This window comes from Doryrhamphus excisus, linkage group LG19 (assembly GCF_037039965.1).
Source record: "Doryrhamphus excisus strain RoL-2023G ecotype Guam linkage group LG19, RoL_Dexc_Guam_v1.1, whole genome shotgun sequence".
Lineage (NCBI taxonomy): Eukaryota > Metazoa > Chordata > Actinopteri > Syngnathiformes > Syngnathidae > Doryrhamphus > Doryrhamphus excisus.
This window is the reverse complement of record NC_136375.1, coordinates 13,909,004-13,933,918: the sequence shown is the minus strand read 5'-3', so window position 1 is coordinate 13,933,918 and position 24,915 is coordinate 13,909,004. Positions and strand designations below refer to the sequence as shown.

General features: G+C 46.0%; 1 protein-coding gene across 3 annotated transcripts; it reads left to right on the top strand.

Annotated features, from left to right (window-relative positions):
- Positions 1–1,587: 1,587 nt before the first annotated feature.
- Positions 1,588–17,933, top strand: LOC131107426 (bromo adjacent homology domain-containing 1 protein). 3 transcript variants are annotated; one of them, XM_058057441.2, is made up of 7 exons: positions 1,588–2,189; positions 13,044–14,681; positions 14,989–15,245; positions 15,417–15,576; positions 15,671–15,750; positions 16,013–16,104; positions 17,656–17,933. In XM_058057441.2, exons 2-7 carry the CDS (start codon positions 13,064–13,066, stop codon positions 17,843–17,845), a joined length of 2,397 nt encoding a protein of 798 aa, XP_057913424.2. In that variant the 5' UTR covers positions 1,588–2,189; positions 13,044–13,063; the 3' UTR covers positions 17,846–17,933. The 3 variants fall into 3 exon arrangements, with proteins under 3 accessions (XP_057913424.2, XP_078655272.1, XP_057913425.2); XM_058057442.2 differs by lacking the exon at positions 1,588–2,189 and adding an exon at positions 6,340–6,719; XM_078799146.1 differs by lacking the exons at positions 1,588–2,189; positions 15,671–15,750 and adding an exon at positions 6,337–6,719 and having other exon boundaries at positions 17,656–17,803.
- Positions 17,934–24,915: the final 6,982 nt, after the last annotated feature.

Here is a 24,915-nt window from a genome sequence, read left to right as displayed (position 1 = left end):
GTCCAAGGTAACGCTATACATATCGAATGGATCTGCCGCCACATGAGTCCTAATGAATCATCATGACATGACTACTACCAGGAGAAACAGAGTATAGAGGGGGAGGAGGCACCTGCTGTGGCCCAGCAAGGTGCACTGTATTCGGGCACACGCTCTGAGCAGCCCCTGTACTGTCATGGAGGTCTCTGGCAAAGCTTTCACACTATTCAAACGCAGACGTGATGGTGTTTTCTTCACGTTTGGTACAACGTCCTTCCTGTTGAAGTGAATGTTGGTTTCCAAGTGAGCTCAGGGGAAGTCAGGGCGGGCCGTTAACATCACATGCAGGAGAAAAAAGGAGCGCCTGATTTGCTCCCCCAGCACAGTACGAGTAATTGATTGTTTGTACCGTGTTTATTGTTATGGTCTGTATTGCTTATGCAGCACATTGGTTGTTTGAAATGTGCTCTAAAAATATGATGTAATGAAAAGAAAAGATTTTAGACATGTAAGAAGGTTGAAAAATGCTGTTTGAAGAGTGGTGAAATGAGATATGAAAGCTTGTCCTGTTTTAGGCTTAACGATGATTACAGTTTGACCCTGGAACAGACTATTTCTTAATCATCACGTGCACTCGGTCAGCGAGGAGAGGAAGCCGTAATGGGACACGGGAGTCTGGCTGTTGACAGAGGACCAGTTCATGTTCCAGCTTGTCTCCTCTCCTCTCAGTGCATGGTCTCGTTAGCCAGCCCTGCATCCTGATTCAGCTTAATGCTGCCTGTGTGTGTGTGTGTGTGTGTGTGTGTGTGTGTGTGATTAAGGATAAGCCCTATGCTGGCGGTAAATGGGAATGTTGGGGATTGAGCTCTGGCAGCTTAGCATCTGATAATTATCAATCAAGAACCTGAAGAAATGAAATTAGGTTCTTTGTCTCGAGCGTCTCTCCCATCATCATCATCATCATCATCATCATCGTCATCATCATCTTCCTGATGTTGTCTAAAAGGGGCATGGGTTAAAGGAGCAACAGTGGCAGACGACAAAGCAGCTATTGATTAGCGCTGAGCGCCATCAACCCGACGAGGTCAACTTTCCCCCTGCTTGGCTCCACCATCGTGGATCAGCCATCTTCTATACTTTACATTTAACAATGCTAGAATCTTACTTCAAAATGCAGATGACAGTTTGACCCTGGAACGGATCATTTCTGTTCTATTCTATTTGTTGCAGTGAGGAAATCAGGAATTCTAATTGCAAAGAAATCAGACTTTGGAGATTCTTGGGTAATCTTTGATGCAATTCCGTTTTGCTGTGCTGACTTCTTTTTCCACTTGTATGCCGTATGAAAACGCAGGAGACGTTCAAATGCATCTTGCCAACATTTCAAAGATGGCTTCCCTTTTAAGGGTGCTGAACTTCTTCTTACACTTGCAGGACAGCAAGACTTGACTGTTGACCTTTTTATGGTCATACCAACACTGGTTCATACCAGTCCATTCATTCCTATAGGGGTGGGCGTTTTGGGGTGGGGGTCAGTGTATGTACTTTATATACAGTAAGAAGAGAAATATGCGTGGAATGGCGTGCAACAGGAGGTAAACAGGTGCTAGCATCAACACAGGAACGTCACAGTCGAGCTCCCCCGCGAAGGTGGCGTACGTGTATGCGTGTGCGTGTGCGAGTCACGCGTGGATACCCCTTTAAAAGGCTCACCATGTTGCCATCACATGCTCCACAGCAGCAAGCGAAGTAGGTTTGTGTGGGACGTTCCTCTTCTTGTTGTTATGTAAAAACATCGGAAGAAAAGAAAAGGCAGCAAACGTCAACCAGAGAGGAGACTTTTGAAGGCAGCATCAGCTGACTTTGCGCCCCGGCGAGAGGGGGACAGGGCTCGGCCCGTGTGCCATCCCGATCCTCGCTGCTGTTGCTGGCTGTTGTGTCGCTGCCCACGCTGGCCAACCCAAAGCTCCGTGTACTCGTCTCCGTGTAGCGGCTATCGCGATCCGAGCCGTTGAGCTCTTCGACGGGGAGTGGAGTGCATGGGACGCGGGGGGAAGCGTGCTCGTCTTCGGCGGTGGAAGCTCCGAGTTGTTCGCTTGCGGTCCTCGCCGAGGAAGCGAGACAGACAGACCTCGTTTGGGGGAGTCTTGCTGGGTGGGAGTGTGTTCGTTAACCGGACCGTTCGTCCACCGAAGATCGACGACATCCCGGTAAGGTTACATTATTATTATTATTATTTTCATCATTCGTAATCGGAGTCAAGTGTGATCTAATGGTGATCCTATACTGTAGTAAATCTAACAGTGGCGCTGCTAAGGGGGGGGGGGGGTGTAGTCTCGCACTTGAGTTTCCCCTCCAGCAAGCCTGTAAAGTGCAAAGCAAACATTGTAGTCCACCAAAAATATGGCTAATGGTGGATACGCTCTCATAAAACCGCCTGATTTGTTCCCCCACATTGCTGGAGCCCATTTGTGCCTGCCGGGGTTTGCGGTGTACGCCCCATTAGGACCAACCGCTGACCTGGAAAACGGTACAGACGCGTTCCCAAACTGTCACAGTGTTGAGGGCGTCTACTCAGACTGGTGCTGGACCACAGCGGCTTTGGGCACTCAACTCTCCGTACCTCACCCGGGATGAAAAAGTATCCCTTAAAAGTGGAACAGCAAAGACAAAGGTGTAAAAAGTCCATATTTCATTCTACCATCTCCACTGAAAAGACACCAAAATGAGTCCACTTGTGTCTCAAGGTAGAGTAGAGACCATTAATCCCAGCAGGACCAATTCCAGAACCAGAAAAGACAGCGTAGTATTTAACTGTATGAACCCAGAGTGACTTTTGGTTCCAGTATCGAAGTCACAACCTACAGTCAAAGGTCCAAAGTGTCCCCGTCGGTGGTCAAAGGTGGACAAACAGAAGATACCGTATGTGGAATCAAACAATGGAAGGGATTGAGTAAGGAAGTCAACCAATGTACAAGGATGAGCCCATTCAAGAAACTTGATTGCTAAATATAAGGATGAGGGTCTTCAACCTGTCATGTTGGGTTCATTGTTATTATATATCAACATTTGTATGGTTATTTATAGATATGATGAATATTGTTATGGTTGGAAAGACATCACCATTATGGTTACACCACCTCATACTTCTGTATGTGTAATTTAAAAAAAAATAAAAATCATACCGACACGGCGGTCGAGTGGTTTGCGCGTAGACCTCACAGCTAGGAGACCAGGGTTCAATTCCACCCTCGGCCATCTCAGTGTGGAGTTTGCATGTTCTCTCTGTGCATGCGTGGGTTTACTCCGGTTTCCTCCCACATTCCAAAAAACATGCTAGGTTAATTAGCCACTCCAAATTGTCCATAGTTATGAATGTGAGTGTGAATGGTTGTTTGTCTATATGTGCCCTGTGATTGGCTGTCCACCAGTCCAGGGTGTACCCCGCTTCTCGCCCGCAGTCAGCTGGGATAGGCTCCAGCACCCCCGCGACCCTTGTGAGGAAAAAGCGGTAGAAAATGAATGAATAAAATCATACCAGGAAGGCAGGAAGTGAACAAATATAACAGATGGGTTGGGGGAGGGGGTAGGATTTAATAAGCTTTGCTTCTTCTTACTCCTTTTTTGAGACGTGGAACTGTGAATTGATGATGTGATGTATTCCATTGGAACCTGATGCATGTTAGCATTAGCATTAGCATTTACGCGTGCTACCTTCAGTTGAAGGACACGACAGGAGTCCAGTTGTACTACTCAAGGAGCAGTAAGACCCCGGGTGTAGCTGATCCGGAACTGAAGAAACATCTTCAGCGCGTTGCCTCTTTTTCACATTTGATTTAGCTCTCCGTCTCGCTTGTACGCTTTGACTTTGGCTAAACGCGGCACTCCGGGCTGTGGAAAAGTGATGGCGGCACCGTCACGCCATGCACACTGTGGGATGGAGCACTCATGTAATGGGATGTTCTGGTATGAGGGAACATTCATCACGGTTAGCTAGCCCTCGTTTATCACGGCCAATTGGTTCCAGACCCATCTGTGATAAATGAATTTCCGAGAACTAGGATTAAATATGAAGAAACAGAATATATTTGCAGTTTACAATCTTCTAAATAGTAATATATTTTTTTCACATTATTAGAGCCACAGAGACGTGAAATAACACCTTTACATCAATATTTAGATATAAACAGAGAAAATAAGACATGAATAAGAGCATAGACTGACTCATTGTAAATAATCATCCATCATTGGAGTTGCAGTTGGCATGCAGTCCAGGTCGGGGACATAAGCCGGGAACAAAGCCCTTTTGGGAAGCGTGTGCTACGGGAATAATTGGCTGCTGTGTGCGTTGTGTATGAATTGATGACATCCTGGTGTTCTCTAAGGAAGTCATTTGCTATGTCAAATTATCTGCGGTTGACATCATCAATAGGTTACCATTTCATGCCCCCCCCCCCCTGTCAATCAATACACCTCTACACTTCTTTGCTTCTGTCCAGATGATACAACAGGAAGAACTTGTGATGACTCGGTACTGGAATCACGGCAGTGATTGATTCAGCTTGCGTATTGATCGATTGTGTCACTTAAATGAAACAATAAACTTGCTGCACGGCACTAACTTCTTTTTGGCACCTTAAAACTTCCATGGAGATGGAAATACTAGCAGCATATTAGCATCAACTGGTAGTATCAGAAGTACTTTGTGTACATGAATGCTAAGTCACAAACAGGGAAAATCTACATTCTTCTCCTCTTGGCCAAAACGCTTTGCTCAGCTCCTCCACTGACCACGCCTACTATGTTGTCCATTCCGATATCACTCATGGGCCACACCGATATCGCTCACAGGCCACTTTGATATCACTCATCACTCACTTTGATATCATTCATGTTCGACTCGGAACATTCATGTTCTACTCTAATACCACTCACAGGCCACTTTGATATCATTCATGTGCCTGCCAGGAGGGGGGGGCACTCTAATATCACTCACAGTCCACTCTGATATCATTCATGTTCTACTCTAATATCACTCAAAGGCCACTTTGATATCATTCATGTGCTTGCCAGGAGGGGGGGGGGCACTCTAATATCACTCACAGTCCACTCTGATATCATTCATGTTCTACTCTAATATCACTCACAGGCCACTTTGATATCATTCATGTGCTTGCCAGGAGGGGGGGCACTCTAATAGCACTCACAGGCCACTCTGATATCATTCATGTCCCACTCGGATATCATGTCCCACTCTAATATCACTCACAGGCCACTCTGATATCATTCATGTTCCACTCGGATATCACAGTCCACTCTGATATCACTCATGTTCCACGCAAATATCATTCCCAGGCCACTTTGATATCATTCATGTTCCTCTTTAGTATCACTCCCAGGCTACTTTGATATCATTCATGTCCCACTCGGATATCATGTCCCACTCTAATATCACTCACAGACCACTCTGATATCACTCATGTCCCACTCTGTATCACTCATGTTCTACTCTAATATCACTCACATTCCACTCTGATATCATTCATGTTCCACTCAAATATGACACACAGGCCACTTTGATATCATTCATGTTCTACTCTAATATCACTCACATTCCACTCTAATATGACTCACAGGCCACTTTGATATCACTCATGTCCTCCCACTTTAATATCACTCACAGGCCACTTTGATATCATTCATGTTCCACTCGGACATAACAGGCCACTCTGATATCACTCATGCTCCACTCTAATATCATTCCCAGGCCACTTTGATATCATTCATGTTCCTCTTTAGTATCACTCCCAGGCTACTTTGATATCATTCATGTTCTACTCTAATATCACTCACATTCCACTCTATCATTCATGTTCCACTCTAATATGACACACAGGCCACTTTGATATCATTCATGTTCTACTCTAATATCACTCACATTCCACTCTGATATCATTCATGTTCCACTCTAATATGACTCACAGGCCACTTTGATATCACTCATGTCCTCCCACTTTAATATCACTCACAGGCCACTTTGATATCATTCATGTTCCACTCGGATATAACAGGCCACTCTGATTTCACTCATGTCCTCCCACTCTAATATCACTCACAGGCCACTTTGATATCATTCATGTTCCACTTGGCTATAACAGACCACTCTGATTTCACTCATGTCCGCCCACTCTAATATCACTCACAGATCACTCTGATATCATTCATGTTCCACTTTAATATCACTCACAATCCGCTGTGATATCACTCACAGGCCACTTTGATATCATTCATGCCCCACTCTAATATCTGATGTCACTCACATGCCACATTTGGCCCACGAGCTGCCGGTTGGATACCAGTGCTGTAGATATTAAAAAGACAGACAGGAAAAAGTGCAAGGATACGAAAGAAAGGCCAGCTAGTGGAGTGTTTTAATCAACTGGACACTTGGAAGCCGTTTATGGAAGGAAGCCACGATACTGATCTCGATTCGGTTTCAGTTCGCTTGACAACGGTGAGAGCACAAACCAGGAAGAACACGCACGCACGCACGCACACACGCACAGTTACACACACCCACAGCGCCAGCGATCGTCCTCCCCTCCTCCCCAACTCTCCCAGTTTACCGAGCCGAGCCATCGCACCAGTCCGGCTCCCTCGTCTCGCTCCCCGGCACACGTTCACTCGTTCGACGGCCCCCTCCCGGCAGCCAGGCAGGCAGGCAGGCAGGAAGTACGGCGGTAAGTTGTCGCTTCGATCGCGGTCGTCGCTTGGTGCTTCAAGTTGTTCCGAAGGAAAGGGGAGGGGGCGATGGTAATTCTTTTAAAATGTCATATTTATTTGTCGAGGCGGTGGAAGGGGAGGGGGGAGGGAGAGAGGGAGGTGTGGAGCCTCACGCCGGCCGGAGCCTCCTCCTCCTCTTTGGGTCCCTTCTTGCTCGGGCATTCGGTCGTGTCCGCCGCCGTGTCGCTAATGAGGGTTCGAAAATGTGATCGTTGAGGGAGAGGGGGGGTGGAGGTACCTTTTATTTGGCTTCTATATAGGCGTCCGCCTCCCTTTTCCTCCCTCATTCTCCCCCAGCCTGACTGGCTTCTTCGGCTGGGCAAGCGACGTGTATCTTTACTGTATCCCATCCTGCTCTATTCGTGTTATTCATACCGTAACACGCATGCATGTGTGTGTGTGTGTGGAGGACAGACACACACAAACACACACAAACACACAGAAGGCTGAAAACTTGACGCTTTGGAATTCTTTTTCATCTCCTCCAAGCTCAACATGCCAACGCCTCCTGTTGGCCGTCCTGTCTAACGTGTCACTGGGCGACATGCTAACCTTTGCAATGCTTGCTCATCTTGTCACTTCATTACTGGCCCATAATAACAATAAGCCAGCATTGTTATTTTTGTAAAGGCACCACTATCTTACTAGATTGGTCACGTCTACTTCATGGTGGGGCTGCACGGTGTGTCGAGTGGGTGGCGCGCACACCTCACAGTGTTTCTTATGTACAGCATCAACACACTTCTGAAACACTTGTCATTATGAGTTCATTAAGGATGAGCCACTAGGGGTTGCATTCAAAGACACCACGTCATTTTTGAAGTGTTATTCATTCATTCATTCATTTTCTACCGCTTTTCCTCAAGAGGGTGGCGGGGGGTGCTGGAGCCTATCCCAGCTGTCTTCGGGCGAGAGGCGGGGTACACCCTGTACTGGTCGCCGGCCAATCACAGGCCACACATAGACAAACAACCATTCACACTCACCCAGGTCTCCTGAGTAAAATTCATTTACACTGAATAACACTTGGCCTAGTGGTTAGCGCGCAGACCTCACAGCTAGGAGACCAGGGTTCAATTCCACCCTCGGCCATCTCTGTGTGGAGTTTGCATGTTCTCCCTGTGCATGCGTGGGTTTTCTCCGGGTACTCCGGTTTCCTCCCACATTCCAAAAACATGCTAGGTTAATTAGCGACTCCAAATTGTCCATAGGTATGAATGTGAGTGTGAATGGTTGTTTGTCTACATGTGCCCTGTGATTGGCTGGCCACCAGTCCAGCCACCCCGCCTCTCGCCTGAAGAGATATTTTTTATATGTATCAATATATACACATATATGATCTATGCATATATTGCAATATATTGGAAAATACAAACATAAGATCCCATATATGGAAATATATTTCCTAATACATTGCATTATATTTGCCAATATACTGCAATATTTTTTTTCCATATGGGCGGTGGGATGAGGGCAGAATATAATAGAGCATTATTTTCTTTGTAAAGGCATAATTGTTGTGTTGCATGACTATGATTGGTATAGAAGTGCATGCTATGAAAATGTCCATGTCTGGGGGGGGGGGACTGGTGCAAATTCTGCACATTTATGAATATGCTGTATATTTGACTATAATTGACTCTGCTGAGACCAGCAGTTTTCCCTGATTACTATTTCAGCCACATTTTGCTGTTACCTGGTAAAAAGATATTTACTCCACGCTGACTTGGCTCAGCTTACATATTATTGCATCCCACCTTGCTTCCCTTATCATTTTTTACAGCGTGTTGGGCTGCACGCCGGTTATTTTTGGTTCCTCCGACTAAAACAAGTCTTGATGGTGCTGTTTCCATGGAGGTGCACAATCTGGTAGCACACAGTGAAAAGGGAGAGCAGCGACACCCCAGGAACTCCTGTTGGTGTTGTAGTAACGGTAGCAGCTCGATGTTTATGCCTTTTAGGATTGCGGACAAAAGTATGTGTGAAGAACACGCCTGCTGTTTTCAAGGCGTTTAAGCGCCGCCTCATTCATCTACCGGGAATGGGAAACCACTTCCTGGAAGCTGAACGGGCTTTAAAAGACGGCCAGAGCGCTACCGCACGAGATGTGATCTTCACAGCGTTGGCTACCTGCATTACATGACATTACGTTACATCACACGCCCCCCCACCCGACCCCCTCCCAGCAGCAGCAGTAGTAACTACAGTCTGGTGACATTTTTAGCTTTCGCTTTTTATTCCTGAATGATACTTTTAAAATGTGCCACTCCTGGACTATGAGCCGTGTAGAAGAAGCATTGTTATTGTGAATGTAGTATTCCACAGTGGCCACTAGGTGCCACTAACTGTTCAGTGAGACACCCACTAGACCACGGGTCTCAAACACGAGGCCCGCAGGACACTAGTTTGAGGCCCCCGCCTTGATATGAAAGTTTAATGTTAGTGCGGCCCGCGCAAGTTTGATACGGATGCTGTATGGTATCATGTACCCAGAAAAAATTATTACGTTTGATTAATGTTCATGTTAAAGGTTAAATAACTGTTCATAGTTATCCTCCCTATCCGTGTGGAAGTGGTAAGTTTTTGGCTATTTAAGTTTAAAGGAAATAACTTGAAGGCTACCGTTTAGGTCGCTAGCTCTCTAGTTTGCGAGTTAGCATGTGTCTCATGACCCTGCAGTTGCGCAATATGTTGTAAATAAAAAGAGTATAAATGTGACTATAGTCGTGTTTTGTCATGTCTACAGGGCTCTAATAATGCTTTGTTCATTTTAATCTGAAAAAAAATAATTTGTATACCCACCAACTATATGTGGTTAGTTTTTATTATTTGCAGTTTTATTATTATTATATTTATTTATTACTGATTGATTTTCTTTATTATTGATTTGTTTATTTTTCATCTTATTTTGTGTAGAAAAATAAAAAGTAAGATATTTGAGAACAGTGGAATGTTTTATCAGAGCTTTTCTTTAAGAAAATTGGAACCAAAGTGAAGTTTTTAAATTTTTTTTGTTTTTAATAAATGCGTTTTTTTTTTTTTTGGAAAACCTAATGCGGCCCAGTCTCACCCAGACCCGAGCTCCAGTGGCCCCCAAGTAAATTGAGTTTGAGACCCCTGCACTAGACTCTTCACAGAGCTTAACATCGTTAAGCCATTTCAAGGAAGTACACTGTCCAGAAAACAAGGAACTATGTAGAAATACAAAGTAAAGGTGACTATAGGGGTGTTATTTCATGTCTAGAGGGCTCTACTAATGTTAAAAACAGGTTTTCTATGCCATGGCTATGAAATATTCCATGTATTAATAATGATATCCTACTTTGCAGAAATAAACTTACTGTGTTCAAGTCTGGAAGCAAAATTCACCGCCATAAACAAAGGATTAGTGTATTAAAATCAAAACAATCCTTTGTCATGTACAAAAATGAAAACCTGATGATGTTGAGATGTGGACTATCATTACTGTGGATGTTATGTTTAACAAAGTGAGACACGTCTTCCTTCCTCCTTCCTCCTCCTCCTCCTACTCCTCGTCAGTGTCATTAAGTCTATTTGTGGAGACACAACCGTCGGTGTTGGTGGTGTGTGACGTGGTTTTTAGCCATGCAGATGTGTGGCTTTGATTAGCTGGCTGCTTGCCTTCATTACGCTATAAAAGTAGCGTTGTGTATGTCGAGGGTTAGCGGTTTCAGACCTTGGTACACAATGTTACACAACACAGAAATTGTGTGTGTATCAAACAACTCTGCCAGTATATTTCAGATGTAAAGTAGGCCTGTCAAATGATCACAAGTTTGGATACAATGAATCTCAGTTGTATGTAAATGAATGAAGAATTTTCTGAAGAGAGCTGAATGACAGGACACAGTGATACTGTATATACAGTGTATACTGTACAGTGTATACTGTATATACAGTGTTTCTATGTACAGCATCAACACATGTCTGAAACACTCGTCATTATGAGCTCATTAGAATGAGCCACTAGGGGTTGCATTCAAATACACCACGTCATTTTTGAAGTGTTATTCAGTGTAAATGTATTTTACTCAGGGACCTGGGTTCAATTCCACTCTGGGCAATCTCTGTGTGGAGTTTGCATGTTCTCCCCGTGCATGAGTGGGTTTTCTCCGGGTACTCCGTTTTCCTCCCACATTCCAAAAATGTCCATAGGTATGAATGTGAGTGTGAATGGTTGTTTGTCTATATGTGCCTTGTGATTGGCTGGCTACCAGTCCAGGGTGTACCCCGCCTCTCACCCGAAGACAGCCTCCAGCACGCACAAGGTGGAATAAATTAAAACAGACTGCTTTTGCCATAAGCACAAATCCAAAGGAAATACAGCTGGAATAGGTGCAGATTCTGGAAGATGTGGTAAGTTTTCTAGAATACAATAGAATAGAATAGAAGAGAATAGTTCTCATCTGGATGGCTACCCGAGGCAGTCCAGACGCACAATAATCATAATAATAATATCTTTGTAAAGGCACCACTATCTTACTAGATTGGTCACGTCTGCCTCATGGTGGGGCTGCCTGGCGGTCGAGTGGGTGGCGCGCAGACCTCACAGCTAGGAGACCAGGGTTCAATTCCACCCTCGGCCATCTCTGTGTGGGGTTTGCATGTTCTCCCCGTGCATGAGTGGGTTTTCTCCGAGTACTCCGGTTTCTTCCCACATTCCAAAAATGTCCATGAGTGTGAATGGTTGTTTGTCTATATGTGCCCTGTGATTGGCTGGCGACCAGTCCAGGGTGTACCCCGCCTCTTGCCTGAAAACAGCTGGGATAGGCTCCAGCACCCCCTACGACCCTTGTGAGGATAAGTGGTAGAAAATGAATGAATGAAAGTATTTTACTCAAATACTGCCTAATAATGATAATGATACTGCCTTGGTCTTTCTGTTTATTGAGGCCTGACATACACGCATACAAGCAATGCTGTGTGATTTTCGGAGTGCCCCTGAAGGCACCTTGCTGTAGTGGAGTGACAGTGAGTGTTTGTTTGTTTGGATATCCAATATATGGTGTGGATGTGTTGGACTGTAGGGATGCTATGCATTAGAGAGGGGGTGGCTTGACATAGCTAAAAATGTTTAATGTCTAATGACCCAGTTAGTTTTGACGGGCCTAACCTAAAGACGCTGAGTCAATCATTCCTTAAGCCTGAGCTGTCTCTCACACATAAACAATCCCATCAACTCACATTTTGGCGTACATCTTGGACATAAAGAAGAACGTGCAGACTATGGTCAGATTGATTTAGAAGTGTGACGTTCTCCTGTTAGAGGCTTGAAGGAGTTGTTGTCTTCATGCTGTATGAATAAAGAATGATGCGAATTGAGATGGTCATGAAGCTGTAAACGATGAGTCAGATGTGTGTGCTTTTTAAATGTGAATCAGAGGCTGGTGCCGTTGTGTTTGCTTCTTGTTTTCATTTACCGTAGCAGCCTGGGCTCTTTCAGTACGTCTGCATTCAAGTCAGTGGAAAGGAAATGTGTTAAATAATGTTAATGGTCCCTGCTCCACGCCTCAAAATCGCCAGTAGCGCTCCTCGACTGTCAACACTCATCATCGGTCCTGCTCTGAAACGCCCCGTTTGGTGTAGTGCCATCTGCTGTCTTTCCATGAAGATCCTCCTTTTGACCACTTTGAGCCTCCCAGCAAGAAAGCTTCTGGTTCGGTTCGAGCTCCAAGCGCTCTGACCACCTTATCGCTAGGTCTTTCTCTGGTGCTTTCGTTTCCCCCAGTACCAAAAAGTGTCCATTTCCATCCAGCTCCTTCCACCATGGTACACCATAGGGTGCTGGAGCCTATCCCAGCTGTCTTGGGCGAGAGGCGGGGTACACTCTGGACTGGTCACCAGCCAATCACAGGGCACATATAGACAAACAACCATTCACACTCACATTCATACCTATGGACATTTTTGGAATGTGGGAGGAAACCGGAGTACCCGGAGAAAACCCACGCATGCACGGGGAGAACATGCAAACTCCACACAGAGATGGCCGAGAGTGGGATTGAACCCTGGTTTCCTAGCTGTGAGGTCTGCGCGCTAACCACCAGACCGCCGTGCAGCCCTCATACAATTTCTTTACTATTTATTTATTTTTACTGAAACTAGACTAAGACAAAAAAAATGACTCAACTGTGACTTTTCATCCAATAGGCTAAGACTAAAAATAAAATGGCTGCCAAAAACAAGCCTGGTGCACATGAGGTCTGGATCCGATCCACAACTGCCAAAAGTAAAGCATCTTTATTTCCGTGTGCCCCCAGGCCCAGTCAAGAAGCATGTGATGACCCACACCAAGCAAAGGGGTTCCAACCAACACCGGGACCGCAGCCCTCCGTGGCTGCATGGTGGCGCTATGGGCGGCGACCAGCCCGAGCGCTCTCTCCGCTTCGGCCGGACCAAGAAGATAAGTGCGGTCGTCCACGGAAGGAAGACGATGAAGGACAAGGGATCCGATCATACCCAGAAACTGGACTGCGATAAAAAATGGGACAGGAAGTTGTATCCACTAAGGGGGAGAATGGGTGAGGGGCTTAGGTGCCATGTTCTCCTCACGAGGTTGGAAGAAAGCCCCCGCGGGCAAAATAAATCTGTAGAGAGAAAGGTGCCCGACAAGACCAGGAAAGGTGGGATCGACGTAAGACCAGAAGACAAGATGACGACAAAAGTCAAATCCAAGCGGAGTGACTTTGTACACGTCTCGCAACCACGCAAGCGCCGCCTCGCTTCCCTCAACGCCGAGGCGGTGAACAGCCTGCTACTGGAAAGAGCCACCGACCAACCGGCAATCAAACAGGCTAAAAGACAGGAAGAGCCCGCAAGTGGAGCGCTTTCCCCGGGTGGGTTTCCGGCGGGCAGGAGCACCACCGCGCCAGCTCTGAATGTTGCTAAACCCTCCTCGTCTCACAAGCCAGACCAGTGCCGAATCTCCGTGAAGGTCAGGAGAAAAACCACCAGAGTAGGTGAGAGTAGAAGTTTGAGTTTGGACATTCTGGATACACCCACGCCGAGGCGACTGGCCGGTCTCAACGCCGCCGCCCTGCTGAAGTTGACCAGCTCGTCTGCGGTGACGAAGCCACGAGTAAAAGCAGCCTCGAGCATTTCCGTCGCGTCTGACTGCAAGAATCCTGCTGCAACACAAAAACAGCCCTCTCGAGTCAAACACAAAGGGCGCTCACCAAAACTAAAAGGGAGCCCCATGAAGGCGGCCCCCATGCACTGTAGCTGTTCCGCTTGCAAAGAGAAGACTGGCTTTGAGCCTAAAGTGGAATGGGAGTCCGGTACTGTCGCCAAAACAGGCTACCAGTCACGCAGCATGCTCGGGTACTCGTTGAAAAATGTGAAGGAAGAGCAGCTGGAAACCGAACTGAGCCCCTGCTACTGCTGTCCCCCCGGGGGCTCCGTGGAGTACTGTCACCGCCTGGCCTTCTTCCTGGGTCAGCAACCCTACGCAGAGTCAGGTGATCAACCCATCAGCTCGGCGGTGGCGCCTGTGAAGCGTGAGTGCCTTGTCACTTCGCCGCCCCTTACCCACTCCCACCCCGCCCTGACCCTCAGCCACCACCCCTGCCTCTGCTACTACGTCCACATCACCCCACACCCGCCGCACACCGGAGCATCCGCGCCGCCGCTCACCTCCAGACGTCTGAGTTTTTCCCCACCCGGCTTATGCCCCGATCGGACCATTGGCTCCAAGCCGCCGGGTGCTCCGGTGAGACACGCATCGGGGATGCCCCACCCGCCCCACCCGTCCTGCTGCAGCACGGTCGGCTCGCCTTGTTGCGGCCAAGCCTGCGGGATCAACGGCTACACCTGCAGGTGTCAACACCTGCCTCCTCTCAACAGCAGGGGATGCTCTTTCAGCGCAGGATGCACTGGATGCTCGCAGGGCATCAAAACAGGTTTGTCAAAAACCCCTCAGGGGGGGGCCCACTTATCCAATTGTCACGCTAGTTTGTTGCAAGCGTGAACATCTCTGAAGAGGTTTTGTATCTTATGATCTCCCACATTGTACATACTGTAGCTGGGGGCTCAGATTTAGATCTTCCCTGATAAGACTGACTTTCCACAGAAGCATATCTACACCAGAACCGTGACGAGCCACCCACAACCTTCAGTTACCCTCCGCTAGCTACATCTTCTTAAGACGTTCTCTGGGCTAGTCATGTTAGCCGCTTCTGTGTGACATTGTCGCTTCTCTCTTTCCAGAGACCTTCTCCTCCCCTCAGGGTGACCACAGTCCCACCCAGACTAATCCCCACCTGCAGCAGCCCCGGGCCGGGCTAAAAGCGTCCGCAGAGAACCCGCCGGGCACCAAGGCCTCCTCCAACGGTCGCCGGCATTCGCCCCAGCAGCTTCCTCCATCCCGGCCGAGCCCCTGCAAACTAAAGAAAGTGGTCCGCAGACGCGCCACCAACGGCTGGCGGCCTGTTGGAACCCCCGCTGAGAAGGAGGTTTTCATCGCAGTGAGTGTTTCTTATACAGCAGATCGTCTCTCTCTTAGAGTAGATTTATTCTCAAAGCTGCTTGCCAGAAGAAGATGGTGAAAAAAAAATCATCTCCCGGGGCGAGCGCAGATAATTGTGTGACAGTTTTCTTTTGGGTGTTTGTAAGGAGGGACTCTATTTGTGTGTCAGGGGGAGGATGAGACGGCGCTCCGGCTGTGCTACGAAGGCGTTGAGAGGGACGGTGAAGTGATCCGCGTTCGAGACACGGTGCTGCTTCGATCGGGTCCCAGGAAGAAATCCCTGCCGTATGTGGCCAAGATATCAGCACTGTGGGAGGATCCCAAATCAGGTACAGGAGATGAGAACATGGCAGGAGGATTGATGGATGGATGGAGGGTCAAGGTTGTTTGTGTGCTCACACGCGTGCTTATCCGCCGCCTCAGGGGAGCTGATGATGAGTCTTTTCTGGTACTACCGACCTGAGCACACCCAGGGAGGCCGAGATCCCGGCACACACTGTGAGGTGACACTGTTCATGACTCGGACAAATCTAGAAGCTACAGCACAAACATCTCTCAGCAGGACTTGCACAATAATAAAACCACACGTCTGTGATAGTCCTCTCCTGACCGAGCACATTATTATCCGGCACTGATGCTATCAGTCACACGGCTAACACAACATGGCCGCTCTCCTCTCATGGTCACTATAGCGCTGCTGTCTGCATGCAAGCCTTTTCTCGTTCGATAAATAAACGAGTTTTTTTTTTTTTTTGCCGCTTGCAGAACGAGATCTTTGCCTCTCGACATCAAGACGAGAACAGCGTGGCCTGCATTGAAGACAGATGCTACGTCCTCCCGCTAGCCCAGTACTGTAGGTGAGAGACAGAACCGGGCCTCACCAGAGTCAGACGTGCTTTCATTTACCGTATTTTCCGGATTATAAGTCGCTCTTTTTTTCATAGGTTGGCTGTTCCTGCGACTTATACTCCAAAGCAACTTATAAATAAAAAACAAAAACATAAACACTGGACACCTTTTCTGTTTATTTTTATTTTTTGTGTAGCTGAATAAGCATTGTGTTAGCATATCTTACACCTATTCAGCCTGTTATCTATTCTTCTATTGTTAGATCTATCGTTAACTTGCCTTCCAAGATGATGTCATGTCTGTTTTGGTCAAGTCGTTTGTAAAATAAATTACAAGCAAAAAATGCGACTTATGCTCTAGTGCGACTTTATGTATGTTTTTTTTCTACCTAATTATGCATTTTTGGCCTTGTGCGGCTTATACTCCAGTGCGACTTATGTATGTTTTTTTCTACCTAATTATGCATTTTTGGCCTTGTGTGACTTATACTCCGGTGCGACTTATGTATGTTTTTTTTGTACCTAATTATGCATTTTTGGTCTTGTGCGACTTATGTATGTTTTTTTTGTACCTAATTATGCATTTTTGGTCTTGTGCGACTTATGTATGTTTTTTTTCTACCTAATTATGCATTTTTGGCCTGTGCAACTTATACTCCAGAGCGACTTATGTATGTTTTTTTCTACCTAATTATGCATTTTTGGCCTTGTGCGGCTTATACTCCAGTGCGACTTATGTATGTTTTTTTCTACCTAATTATGCATTTTTGGCCTGTGCAACTTATACTCCAGAGCGACTTATGTATGTTTTTTTCTACCTAATCACGCATTTTTGGCCTTGTGCGACTTATACTCCAGAGCGACTTATGTATGTTTTTTTCTACCTAATTATGCATTTTTGGCCTTGTGCGGCTTATACTCCAGTGCGACTTATGTATGTTTTTTTCTACCTAATTATGCATTTTTGGCCTTGTGCGACATATACTCCAGAGCGACTTATTTTTTTTCTACCTAATTATGCATTTTTGGCCTTGTGTGACTTATACTCCAGAGCGACATATGTATGTTTTTTTTCTACCTAATTATGCATTTTTGGCCTTGTGCAACTTATACTCCAGAGCGACTTATGTATGTTTTTTTCTACCTAATCACGCATTTTTGGCCTTGTGCGACTTATACTCCAGAGCGACTTATGTATGTTTTTTTCTACCTAATTATGCATTTTTCGCCTTGTGCGACTTATACTCCAGTGCGACTTATGTATGTTTTTTTCTACCTAGTTATGCATTTTTGGCCTTATGCAACTTATACTCCAGTGTAATTATTTCATGTCTAAATGGTTCTAGCAATGATTTAAAAAAATCTCCAAAACATGAAAATATTCCATTTATTAATATTGAATCATACTTTGTGGAAACTCACGCGAGGGACAACTGTACTACAGTTTATTATAATATTTCATATTTCATTCAAACACATTCATTTTCTAATCAATCTCTGTTCTGTATGAAACATAAAAGTGTAATATGTCGACTTAACTGCGCTGTTGTGCGTTTGCAGATATTGTGCCTTGATGAAGCGACGTTCCGAAGGCGCCCCCCCCGGCGGCTCAAGCACGGTGCACCCGTGCGCGGACTTCGCACCCCCCTCCCACCGCTGTGTGCCCAGCGATGTGGACCCGGAGCTGGTCTACCTGTGCCGCCACGTCTACGACTTCCGCTACGGACGCATCCTGAAGAACCTGCAGTAGGATTTTTAACACCCGCATCCACTACACTGCACCCCCCCCAACCCCCCTACAGCCGAAGGACCGGTTTTAGAAGCACATAGCCCTTTAGCTGGCTTACAATAAATAGTCAATGTCTGGGTGGGATGCACCACTAACACCCCCCCCCCCCCACCACCCACCGCCCCGTCTCTCTGCCTGCAAGGCATGCTGATCAGGCTGACCGTCTAGCGTGTTAGCGCTAAAACCATGTTTGTAAGCCACTGGCTCGGGGGGGGGGGGTTTGGAGGCTAGGTTTCTTTTCTTCCGGGGTGGGGCGGTGAAGCATCCAGGCTGGAGGAGCAGCTAATGGACAGTTTGGTGCTGGGAGAGCGAGTGTTGTCGGTGTGGATAAATGTGGGAATGTGTTTTTGGTTTTATGATGATTTTGTCCCGGATGCTTTCAGGCAATCAAACCAAACAAAAGCAGCTCTTTTGAGAAGAAGACGATCTCTCCGGCCGTCCTCTGTGCTGCCCATTTTTTTCAAACGACGCTCTGCACAATCTAAAATATTCCTCTGACTGACCAAAGTCGCTCCGGATTTCATCTTCTTGCCTTTAGCCTTTGTTATTTATTTATTTATTTATATTTTTAATGGGTCCTATCGGGAAACGAATGAGTTGAAACAATCCTTGCTTTACCGCTTCTATTCTGTTCAGGCTCACCAGGGGGCGCTGGAGTGGACAAACGCATGGTTTGTGTTTCCAGTGGTGGCGGGATGATGTTAGCGATGTTCATTCATTCATTCATTTTCTACCGCTTTTTCCTCACGAGGGTTGCGGGGGGTGCTGGAGCCTATCCCAGCTGTCTTGGGGCGAGAGGCGGGGTACACACTGGACTGGTGGCCAGCCAATCGCAGGGCACATATAGACAAACAACCATTCACACTCACATTCATACCTATGGACAATTTGGAGTGGCCAATTAACCTAGCATGTTTTTGGAATGTGGGAGGAAACCGGAATACCCGGAGAAAACCCACGCATGCACGGGGAGAACATGGAAACGCCACACAGAGATGGCCGAGGGTGATGTTAGCGATGTCTGCTACATAAATAGTAGCGGTGGTGACATTACATGGTGACTAGATGTCTGGTCACGTAAGCCCTGGTCCTGGGGCGTGGATGAAGTAAATGAATGAACCACACGATTAAGTAAAACGAGCTGGATAACTTCTAATAATCAATATATTGCCATGTGCACGCATCTGTCTTCCTCCTCTTCCGCTTCCAAACAAGCAGGAAGGGGGTTTCTTTTTCCCATAGAACAACAGCATGAACGGAGTGAGCCCTTTTGCCTCTGTGTGGATGGAGGCTGGGCCGCTAGCATGCACACAGAAGAATGCAAGGTAACATAGTAGAAATGAAATGAGTCGATTGTAATGTATTTCTTACAAGAAATGGTCAAATATCATCTTGTCCCGGTAAATAGCGTGACACGGTGCTAAGGAAATTAGCAACATGGCACAGTGTGATAATAAAGTTTTTTTTTTATACTATAATATTTTGCTACCTCAGTTTTCCAGCTTCTAATATGTGGCTTCATTCATCCATCTTCTCCCGCTTACCCAAGATCAGGTCTCGGAGGCAGGCAGCCCAAGCAGGGAAAACCCAGATTCGCCTCTGCCCGTATGCCGGCACCTCCCCGGGAGGTTGGACATGCCCTGACCTCCACCCCAGGGAGGTGCCCAGGAGGCATCCTGACATGATGCCTGAGCCACCTCATCTGGCTCCTCTCAATATGGAGGAGCAACGCTTCCCCCTCCAGTTGCCAGGGTGTACCCCGCCTCTCGCCCGAAGACAGCTGGGATAGGCTCCAGCACCCCCCTCCCGACCCTCGTGAGGATAAGCGGTAGAAAATTAATGAATGAATGAATGTTCACGAATCCATTGCTTTGGTCTGAAAGTCCACTCCCCATATTTAAGGAAGTGCATTCCATCAATATCTTGCCACTTCCTGGTCTCTTGCTCCGCCTCCCAGTGTTACCACACAAGTCCCGCCCCCTCCATTCCTCCTCAGAACTTTGCTTCATTCTCGTGTTAAATTGCACTAAAGCATTCCCAGTAATCGTAGCTGATGAAATAGTGAAGATGTCATGGCTGCTATCAGTTGAGTAGTATAGTAGTAGTAGTAGTAGTCGTAGTATTGTTACAGTTGTACTACTGGTCCAGTACGGTAAACATGACAGAAGCCATTCCATTGATTTAGCTTTGAAGTACTTGTGAATACACAGTATCTATATGAATATACGTATTTATGCAGAAAGGAAGTGAGAAGCATCTTTGTGAAGCCATGGTTGCGTGTTGGAGGCGATGAGGTCCATGAATCCTCAAGACCAAAGTACGTGTAGTACTTTGCTGGGATGGTACATGCAGTATATGTTGCTGTCCAAGTGTGGAGGTCCCCTTCTAGATGATTTGTAAAAAGCCATGTGAGCACGGGTTAGGTAGCCTGGTAATATGGGGGGGGGGGGGTGGGTCATCTGGACAATATTCTGTGTGAAGGTATGGATTCACTTCTTTGAGGGCATGCCTTGTGGGAATGATGAACTATGATGGGTTTGTTGGACGTAATTTCATTTTAGCCAAGAGCAAAGCATGCAGTCACATGAGGCATCTCCAGATCTTTCCTCCAATCGTGGCCCCCGCTCTCATCGACGCCGGGTGCTTTGGATTGTTAACAAACCCAAACAGAAGATCCTCAGGGAAAGAAAACAAGTATCTGTAATAATTAAGAGTTGCACAAGAATAATGTATTCCTGATTTCAGGGATTTATGACATCGTACTGATAAATCCAACCAATCTTCATCTCCACGTCTTCAGGCCATGTTCTGCAAATTCTCTACAAATCATCTACAAATGTTTCTCCCTTCTTTTATCCTGGAAAACAATGGACATGTGGCTCAAGTCTCCTGGAAAACTATGGACACGTGTTCTAAAGTCTCCTAGAAAACTTTGGACGCGTGGCTCAAGTCTCCCGGAAAACTATAGACACGTGGCTCAAGTCTCCTGGAAAACTATGGACACATGTTCTAAAGTCTCTTGGAAAACTATGGACACATAGCTCAAGTCTCCTGGAAAACTATGGACACATGTTCTAAAGTCTCCTGGAAAACTATGGACACGTGGCTCAAGTCTCCTGGAAAACTATGGACACATGTTCTAAAGTCTCTTGGAAAACTATGGACACATGTTCTAAAATCTCCTAGAAAACTTTGGACGCGTGGCTCAAGTCTCCCGGAAAACTATAGACACGTGGCTCAAGTCTCCTGGAAAACTATGGACACATGTTCTAAAGTCTCCTGGAAAACTATGGACACGTGGCTCAAGTCTCCTGGAAAACTATGGACACATGTTCTAAAGTCTCTTGGAAAACTATGGACACATGTTCTAAAGTCTCTTGGAAAACTATGGACACATGTTCTAAAGTCTCCTGGAAAACTATGGACACATGTTCTAAAGTCTCCTGGAAAACTATGGACACGTGGCTCAAGTCTCCTGGAAAACTATGGACACATGTTCTAAAATCTCCTAGAAAACTTTGGACGCGTGGCTCAAGTCTCCCGGAAAACTATAGACACGTGGCTCAAGTCTCCTGGAAAACTATGGACACATGTTCTAAAGTCTCCTGGAAAACTATGGACACATGTTCTAAAGTCTCCTGGAAAACTATGGACACATGTTCTAAAGTCTCTTGGAAAACTATGGACACATGTTCTAAAGTCTCTTGGAAAACTATGGACACATGTTCTAAAGTCTCTTGGAAAACTATGGACACATGTTCTAAAGTCTCCTGGAAAACTAGTGACACATGTTCTAAAGTCTCTTGGAAAACTATGGACACATGTTCTAAAGTCTCCTGGAAAACTAGTGACACATGTTCTAAAGTCTCTTGGAAAACTGGTGACACATGTTCTAAAGTCTCTTGGAAAACTATGGACACATGGCTCAAGTCTCTTGGAAAACTATGGACACATGGTCTAAACTCTCCTGGAAAACTATGGACATATGTTCTAAACTCTCCTGGAAAACTATGGACACATGTTCTAAAGTCTCCTGGAAAACTATGGACACATGTTCTAAAGTCTCCTGGAAAACTATCTACATGTGGCTCAAGTCTCCTGGAAAACTATGGACACATGGCTCAAGTCTCCTGGAAAACTATGGACACATGTTCTAAAGTCTCCTGGAAAACTATGGACACATGGCTCAAGTCTCCTGGAAAACTATGGCCACATTGGCTGGAATCGCTGCAAACATCCTGTGTCTCGTCCACCGCCATGTTAGTACTTCCAGAACAGAGCTGGATCATCATGGCTGGTGCCATCCATTACCAGCATTCCGGCATCAGGGCTACATTTTGGACAAGGTGCTTCCAATACACTATGGTGGTTGTCCTAAAGTAGGGAAGGTTTAAGCTCCGCCTCCCACAGCATTGCATTATTTACAGGAAGCACAAGTAGAAACTCAAGTCAGGCTGTTAGAGTCTTGCTCTAACGGATTTTAAATACCCGTCACTCTCTGCACTTGAGCAAATAAACGCCTTCGGTCACTATTAGAAGAATTACGGTGCAAAGTTGAGGCCTGGGAGCTCTCCTGCCGACCTTGCTGACCTTTTTAAAAGGTGACCTCTGGGTTTGAGTGGTGGCCACCCGAGCGTCCTATTGATTTGTGCTGATAAAGGTGCACCTGACAGTTCTGGCGTAGGACAGGATGCCCCCCCCCCCTTGAAAACATAACGTGTGCAATGAAAGAGCTTTTCTTCCACCATACATCCATACCTCCATACATCCATACCTTCATCCACCCATACGTCCATGCAGCTAGCCTTTCTTCTAGATATGCATCCAAAAAGTCTCATGCCCCCCCCCCATACAAGAAAATCCAAGTTTTCTTGTATTTTCCAGGCTGGTGTAACAGAGCTACAAACACTGCTAATATTTTTTCCTTTTTGTGACGTCACACAGGAAGCGTCACCAGTCACGAAAGCGTGCTGCGTACTTTCTTGGCGACATATATTTTGATATATTTGGGGATTCGGGGACTTAAAAAGTTAGGATATTTTTGCAGTAAAGAAGTGTGTATCAGATTTATTGTCACTTTTTTTTGTCAAATGACGTAACATCCCTGCTGATTTCAAGTTGCATTCAAAGACTATTTATACATTTGAAATGAAGTCCTTTGTGAACATTTTGCGTGTGAGTGCTTTTTTTTTTCCCTATTTCAGACGTTTCAGACCACTCGGCTGTTTTTCCCTCTTCTGCAGGGCGCAGCAGTGCAAAAGGGAAGCTCGTCCGCTCCTATGTGATGAAAATAGGAAGTGTGCAGGACTCCCGCCTTCCCCCCTTAGTGAAATAAAGGAGGGAGGTCCTGCATCCAAATCTCCACAGGAGGTCAGCAGTGAGACGAGCGTGCGGATCAGGGTCACTACAGACCCTCAGCAACCTTTGCAAGGACCGCGGGTCTTAATGAGGTCGCTCACTGTGTCTGATTAGGACGATGGAGGTGTAACCAGACCCCCCCCCCAGTGTAACCCCCCTCCACACGCATCCTGTCACTCATTATCTGCCATTAGCCTGCATGGCAGCATTAGCAAAGCTAGTGATTAGCGTCCTATAATAACACCACGGAAGACTGGTTGGGTCAGACTGGGAAACAACAATAAGGGTGCTAAGGGCGAGTGTTAGATTAATACAAGGGTGTTCAAAGTGCGGCTGGGGGGCCATTTGTGGCCCATAGCTGTATTTTTTTTGGCCCTTGGCAAATTCTAAAAATATTTAACAGGAAAGCAAAAAAAAAATAGCGTAATGTAGAAGAATATTTTGATATGTTATTTTAGTAGCAAGACATTAAAGTCTAAAACGAAGAAACAAATAAAGGTGTCATTTTTGGCGACAAAGGTTATAATGTCGCAAGTCAAAATATGATGTGAATAAAGTAAGAATTATGAGAAGAAAAGTGAAATACTTTGAAAAATGAAAAGAATGCAGCACAGCTGCATTAAAGAGCGGAATCCAGTCCAAATGTGAGGAATTTATCCTCACAATAAAAAAAATCTGCAATTTTACAACAATAAAGGCATAACAAAAATCCTTTCATTGTTTTAGTAGGATGAAAGAAAATAAAAAAAAATGCTCATATGAGAAACACATTAAAAAAACACAAGTACCTAATCATCAGGGATGCATGATCATTACCAGACCAATATTGAATTGACGAAAATGATTGCAGAAGAAAGTTTGAATATCAACATGGCAACAATGCATCCATTCATTTTTCACGATGTAGAGTTTGAACAGATTAACGCGTGTTTACAATAATTTTTCAAGGGAATTTAACTATATTTTGAACAGCCATGTTTTTATAAACAGAAAAAAAGTCTTAATCAGGCTAAAACTCAACTCTGAAGCGGCAATGTCACTTCCTGTCCACGCCACTGTAGCCCATTTTAAGCAACACACAAAAGCACGTGTCTTATTTATGTCTCACAAGTAATGACAGCATCAAAGCTAGATTTTGGACAGCAACAGGGGACGACAACAGGGAGACAATAGCAGCACATTGCAGAAAAAGCTGGACAGCTCAGCAAGAAGGAGCATCTGCTGGAAGACAACAGAAAACAAAGTCAATCCGACGAGTGCGGCGTAGACAGAAAGTCAGCTTTTCCTACAAAATCTGCTAACTTGCTCCTCTCCTCTTCCTCTCCCCGCCTAATTAGCCCATTCAGCGTGTTGTCCTTCCGATGACGGCAATTCATCAATTCGGTGGCTCTCATCATCCTGGCGCACCCGGATGCGCACCGGATGGCAACCTGATGTCAGCGTTTTTTTACAGGGGGCGTCATCTGCCATGCAACAAGTGGCCATCTGTGTGGTTTGGTGGAAACGTCCGTGAAAGTATTCACAGTGTTGACTTGGAACCCCCCTGCCCCTGCCCCTGCCCCCCCTTCCCGTGTTCACACACACAGCGTCTTGAGATGGCTTACCAGGCTCTTAATCTGTCCTCTGAGTGACATCAGCCTCTCCCTGCACCCCCCCGGCCATGATCCTTAGCA

Excerpts from the sequence above, each read along its gene's own strand:
- LOC131107426 (XM_058057442.2), top strand. The coding sequence starts at position 6,440 with ATGGAAGGAAGCCACGATACTGATCTCGATTCGGTTTCAGTTCGCTTG. Across the intron at positions 6,720-13,043 it reads GGCAGGCAGGAAGTACGGCG|GCCCAGTCAAGAAGCATGTG; the intron begins GTAAGTTGTCGC and ends GTGTGCCCCCAG. Across the intron at positions 15,751-16,012 it reads ATCCCGGCACACACTGTGAG|AACGAGATCTTTGCCTCTCG; the intron begins GTGACACTGTTC and ends TGCCGCTTGCAG.